Here is a 6,389-nt window from a genome sequence, read left to right as displayed (position 1 = left end):
AAAAGCTGGGCGTGGTGGCATGTGCCACTCCCAGCTACTCAGGAGGCTAAGGCAGCAGAATCGCTTGAACCCAGGAGGTGGAGGTTGCAGTGAGATCTCGCCGCTGCACTCCAGCCTGGGCGACAGAGCGAGACTCTCAAAAAAAAAATCAAGTAGGTTTCTGACTTACCAGAAAAGCTCAGAAATTGCAAGGAGATGTGTAATGCTGGTTTAGGGGAGTAAGCCCTTCTGTGGGGGGCCACCTCTCAGATGGGCCTGGTATTAGGGGGCCCATGGAAGCACACAGAGACCCAAGGCCAGGCTAATCAGAAAACTGCATTCCTCCTGACCATTCTAACTATTCAGGGATGAGAATGTGATCCTTGCCTTTGGGACCCTGGTGCTGCTGGTGGTGTAGAGGAAGCTTGCTGCAGGGGAAGAATGAAGCCACCAAAGATAGAGAGAGGGTTCATTTGTGCCTGGGCCTGGCTGACTTGTATCTGGTACTAGTCGGGACTCCTACAGAAACCAAGCTTTCTGTCATGGGCTGGAAGTGGGTCACATGGTCATGTCTTTGGGTATAACTTATCCCTAGAGTGCAGGATAGAGATTAACACTGGTGTTTCTCCGTGTTCCTTGGCAGGTTCTCTGATTTTCAGTGGCTCCACATGAGATCTTCTGCTCTAAATCACTTTCCACGATGGATTCTGCCAGGATTCCCTGACTCTGGGGCTCCTACTCTGGTAAGCAGCACTAGGGTTTCAGTGGTCCCCTGTCCCTCCTGAGGGCTCCAGGTGGAAGATGGGATCCCTTCCCCATCCTCAGGTTTCCTGGCCTCTGAGTCCTTCTGAGAGCCCTTCACCATTTACTGTCTCCCCATCGCTCTGGCAATTCCTAGGGGTTAATCCCCAAACCCTAGAGGTTTTGCCATAATGTAAGCACAGGCACTCCATCAAAGTTCAAACCCTGGCCTGCAGGATGGGGATGCCGGAGGCTCTGGGGAAGAGGTTGTGAAAGGATAATATTGTTGCTGGCTCCCTCCCTCAAGTCTACCAGGCCCTTCCCGTGCAGATTTGCATTTGGTTTGGACAGGACTAATTATCTTTTTTTTTTTTTTTGAGAAGGAGTCTCGCTCTGTCGCCTAGGCGGGAGTGCAGTGGCCGGATCTCAGCTCACTGCAAGCTCTGCCTCCCGGGTTTACGCCATTCTCCTGCCTCAGCCTCCCGAGTAGCTGGGACTACAGGCGCCCGCCACCTCGCCCGGCTAGTTTTTTGTATTTTTTAGTAGAGACGGGGTTTCACTGTGTTAGCCAGGATGGTCTCCATCTCCTGACCTCGTGATCCACCCGTCTCGGCCTCCCAAAGTGCTGGGATTACAGGCTTGAGCCACCGCGCCCGGCAGGACTAATTATCTTAAGGAACTTCCAAACCTAAGACCACCATCCCAGTCACCTGAAGCTATCTGCAGAGGCTACACCCTTCCCCCCGGGCCAGCTTCCACATCTGGCCAGTTGGGCATTTCCCCTTGTCCCACCCAGCGACTGGCTGACAGGAAGCAAGGTGTCTATGGACTGGTGGCGGGCGCCCCTTTTCCCCACCTCCCCGCGGGGCCGGCGGGGGCCCGGGGTGTGGTCAGCTGGAAGGCCCGTGCCACGTGCGGCAGGAACCGCCTGGCGAGTGGAATTCAAGCTTGCACGGGGACAGCTGATGCATTTCTGGTCTCTCCTCTAGAGCTCCAAGGGCTCCGGCAAACCTCCCCGTTAGAACTTGCAGTTCCAACGCGCGGCGCCAAATCCGTCCCATTTGACCCGTCAGCGCCTCCCGTCGCCCAAGTATAAAGTAGGACCGAGGAGCCACCTCGCCGAGCTTTCACTGCGCGGAAACGCGCCGATCAGGCTGGAAAGGTGTGGTTCCTACTGCAGCCCGGCCGCGGCAGACTGGGGCCAAGAACCTGCACCCGCGCACCGCGGCCTAAGACAAGGGTGAAGGACCCGGGCGGGGCGGGCGGGCCCGGGAGAGCCCCGTTCCCATAGCCGGCTTCCTTGAGCCTCTCCCCGAGTCCTGGGACTCCCCAAGTTCCCACCCCGCAAGCCAGTGTGTTTTCTTCCGATGAATTTTATTCTCCACGGGCTGCTCCGGCGTCTAGAGAGGGAGTGTGAGCTCCGAAGACTCCCTGCAGCATCCCCAGCAGAGGCGTCCAGGAGGCTGAAGGCCGGCCCCCCTCACCCCGGCTCCAGGAGCACCATGGGACTGAGTGTATGGCACAGGCATCGTCTGGAGTCCTTGCTTGTTCAGTGATAGTTTATTGGTCCTTAGCATGACATCTCAATTACCAAGGTAAATTCACATACACAACTGCAGGTAAAAACATGTAAAATAATATAAAAATAAATTGAAAGCTACTTTTATATATTTACTGAATTAAGTAGTGTAATAAATACTATGATAAGCAAAAAGCTTCAATCACACAATTCCGTTTCACTGAAGTTACAGTAGTGTTTGTAAATACGAGTTTTAAAATTTAAGTTACAAATATTAAAGCACTGAAAAACTAGTATAAAAGTGAATTTTGGCACGTAAGTGAGCTCTTATGTCATTAGTATTTGACACCCTGGGACAATGAGGAAGCCAGTTCTCACCTACTTTTTTGAGGTACAACTATCCAACTAGATCAGCAACACTGCTGGAATACTTTGTAGTTTACAATCTTTGAATTGAACTTTTCCCTTTTGAGAAGCCCAAAGAGCAACCTGGAGCTTATTACTGTGCAAAAATTCTCCAAAATCCTAACAGAATTTAGGAGGGAACTTTTTCTTGTGACCTGAAGGACCCAGTGTCCAGGCTTCAGGTCAGAGAGCCCCCAGGGCTCAGAGGTGCCGACTTGACTCCTTGCCCTTCCCTAGGATAATAATCCCATTTTCTCCAATTTCTGTCTCCTTCTTCCAATCGAAAACAGAAAAATCCCATGTCAAAACATAAAATAACCCATAACTTCAGCGACTTCAACATTATCCCACACACTCTGGGTGATATAAACTGAAGCTGCTAACAGGAAAGTTGGCAAAAAGCACATAAGCCCCTGGAGGACTGCCTGTCCCTGGGAACCCACCCCCGCTGTCTTTGCTGGGTCCCTGGATCCACTTCTATAGTCAAAAGCAGTGTCATGGCCATTCCTCTGGAGACAGTGGAAGACCCTGCTCCCCCAGACCTGGGAGTGCCGTCTAGAGGAATCAAGTGGATATTGAACTTCACAGAACAGAGAGGCCTGGCAGATTCCAAGAGGCATCCCCTGGCCTCAGTCCTCAAAGAGCTCACACAGTGCACCGCTGGTGTGCCTTATCAGTGGGGCAGAGCAAGTGGCCCCAGGAATGCCCTTTCACCAGCTGCCCCTTCACGTTCCCAAGTAGGCTGAGGAGCATCGACAGAGGCCTCAGCCAGTTTTGCCTTTTTGGCTTTGATGCTTCTTAACGTTTTGACTTTTTTTCAATCACAGTTTCATATTCAAGTTGAGGTAATCACAGTTTTTTCTCTAAGAGGAGAGGAGTTGGGACAGTGGGGCAAGTTGGTGAGAGAGCATTTATATGAACAGAAACCAAGACCACCATGTAGTACAGCCCCACATGGTGAGAAGACCCACTCTCACAGGTGGGCTCCGAACCCTCTTTAAAAACTCTTGTGCAGCAGCCAGACTGCCAGGCCAGTGCAGTCAGGAAATGGCTCAAGCTCCTAAAAGCTAGAGCTTTCATTTAAAACTTCACAGCAGCCCACTTAGAGAAATGGCCTGTGGTTCCCACCCCCCAACGCCTTTTCTAAGGCTGCTCAAGTTTGAGTTTTTAAAAAGAGCTCGGTAGAGCTAAAGGAAGCTACAGTAACTCATTGCTTATTAATCAATTGCACTTAAGATCTGTGTTATTGATTCTGAAGCAGAGGCAAGCCCTTGACATACCCCAGCCTCTGGCCAGCCAGAAGTCAGGGGGCTCCCAGACTTAGGTTCCACAGAGGGGCCCTTGTCACCAGTGGCTTTTGGAGCTGGGACTGGAGCATGTGTGTCTTTTCAGAAGTCCTTCTTGATGCAAAATTCCTTAATGGTATCTGGAGTTTTGTTCATTTGGCTTCAAATTGTTTTTTTTTCCTAATATATTTTACTGCCAAGCCCTTGAGAGTTGCTTTGCTACTTGCATGCAGGCCTCTGTATGACCAGGCACACAGACTACCTGTGCTCCATCCTGTCTCTCCGCTGCTCCAGGGGCCTTGCTCAAAAACTCCCTACATTACTGGAAACTGCTGGTTTTACCTATGTGCTTCTTCCTAAGGCATGCAAAAAAAAAATATGTGAAATTCAGAAAACATTTACAGTTCAGGTAGCTGAGGCACTGAAGTCCTAAGAGACATCACCTAAATATCAGTGGCTGTGACTCCCCTGTCCCTCACACCAATTATGAAGGTCAGGCATGGGATACACTTGTAAATCCCCTCTGCTTTACGGTCCAGCTGAAAACAATGCCATTGGAAGGAATCTAACTTAGGTATTGCAATTACTTGAAATTCCCAATCCTCGGGGGCCACACAAGCCCAGGGCCAGCAACAATGCTTTGGGGAGCAGGGGGTAAGTTTCCTGAAGTTTGTGGCTGAAAAGCAGGCCTTCCCTGGCAAGGCTTGTGGGAGTGCTGGGTGCTGGAGACTGACCCCACAAGTGATCAGCCACCAGGCCTAAGACTAACCAGCTGCAGGATGCCCTCTTCCACAGTGAGGTGAAGCCTCACCAGGGGGCCTGAGCAGCAGGCTTCCTCTTGTCCCTACATTAGGACACCCGAATGATGTGACAGGAGAGCTCAAGAACCACCCACAAGAGGGAAAGCTGATGACAACTTAAGAGCCACATACCTCTGGAAAGCAACAAGTTTCTTCTTCAGTTTAGTCCAGAAGGGAAATTCCCTCATTTGTGAACACATTATTCATCTCAACCCAAGCTGCTGGCTCTGTGGACTGGGCCTGGGCAAGGCTGTGCTGCTCCTCCCAGGACTGTGCCCATGGCCAGTAGGGCCAGCTCCTGCAGGGAAAGGGGCCTAGCAGGGGAGGCAGGCACTCCACTGGGGAAGATGGCTCTTGTGGAGCAGCATCTGAGGCTTGAGGCCTGTGGTGGTCTTGCCTCCCAGACATGGCCACAGTTCAGGCAGCCAGGGTTCCTTCCAAGTCCCACCAACTCCTCCGTACAATCCTAACGCTTCTCCCCAACCTCAAGAACCCAAAGGAGATCCTGTTATCAGAAACCCAGAGCTCCTGGACTACCAGTTGCACATGTAGACAGGCAGGCCCCATCTGCTCATCCTTGAGTATTCCCCCCACCCCCCAAATCAATGGTGCAGGTGATGCTCTTCAGCGCTATACAGGGAATAAAGACAACATGCACTCAAGCCAGGACACATAGGCTAAGGAGAACAAAGACAGCCCCTTAGGGAGAGGCCTCCAGGAGAGCTGAGGTTAAGACACCCGTTCATCCATCTCCAAGGTGGACATTCTGCAGGATATAAGGGCCCAGCCTTCCTCTAGGGCTTCAGCTCAAAGAGGTCATGATACTCCTGCTGTTCCAGCTCCCGGTTATACTTCTCAATTTCCCGGTTGGCTTCTTCGACGTAGTCATTCATGAACTGGTCCATGACTGGTATCTCATTAAGGAAGAGAGCTCTGAGCCTGGAGGACAAGGGAGCCTGCCTGAGCCCAGAGGGGCCTGTAGGCCGGTGAGGGGGGTTTGCTGAGGAAGTGAGTGTCTTGCCCATAGAGAGGGTACCTGATGGACTCCTTGTATATACTGGCAGCACCACAGCTACAAAGAATGCGACGGCTGTTGTCACAGGGATGTTAATGAGGTCCTGGAACTTAGCCCTTCAGCTTCAGCCCTATCCATCTTTTCACAGGTTAACTGTTGTCATCATGCTGTCTTCAACTTTTAATCATGACTCTGATGACTACAGACTTTAGGATATCACCACAGCTGCATCCAAACTATAACCCACAGGCTGGGCACAGTGGCTCACGCCTGCCATACTAGCACTTTGGGAGGCTGAGGCAGACGGATCACTTGAGCCCAGGAGTTTGAGACCAGCCTGGGCAACACGGCAAGACCTCGTCTCTAAGCCGGGCAGGGTTTGGCTCATGTCTGTAATCCCAGCACTTTGGGAGGCCGAGGCGGGAGGATCATATGAGGTCGGGAGTTTGAGACCAGCCTGACCAACATGGAGAAACCGCTTTTCTACTAAAAATACAAAATTAGCTGGGCATGGTGGGAAGCGCCTGTAATCCCAGCTACTTGGGAGGCTGAGACAGGAGAATCGCCTGAACCCAGGAAGGAGAGGTTGCAGCGAGCTGAGATTGTGCCATTGCACTCCAGCCTGGGCAACAAGAGTGAAACTC

The 6,389-nt window shown here is 51.6% G+C and overlaps 1 protein-coding gene across 3 annotated transcripts in view; it reads right to left on the bottom strand.

The window, feature by feature from the left end:
* Window positions 1–2,265: 2,265 nt before the first annotated feature.
* Window positions 2,266–6,389, bottom strand: part of LOC105512741 (chromosome unknown open reading frame, human C20orf194) — a 150,329-nt gene continuing 146,205 nt past the window's right edge. For all 3 annotated transcript variants that reach the window (XM_011943311.1, XM_011943313.1, XM_011943312.1), the window contains one exon: window positions 2,266–5,637. In XM_011943311.1, the coding sequence (XP_011798701.1) occupies window positions 5,525–5,637 (113 nt within the window). In that variant the 3' untranslated portion in view covers window positions 2,266–5,524. The remainder of the gene's footprint in view (window positions 5,638–6,389) is intronic.

This window comes from Colobus angolensis, unplaced genomic scaffold (genome assembly GCF_000951035.1).
Source record: "Colobus angolensis palliatus isolate OR3802 unplaced genomic scaffold, Cang.pa_1.0 Scaffold219, whole genome shotgun sequence".
Taxonomy (NCBI): domain Eukaryota; kingdom Metazoa; phylum Chordata; class Mammalia; order Primates; family Cercopithecidae; genus Colobus; species Colobus angolensis.
Note: the sequence above shows the minus strand (reverse complement) of the source record. Positions and strands in the feature narration are given on the sequence as shown.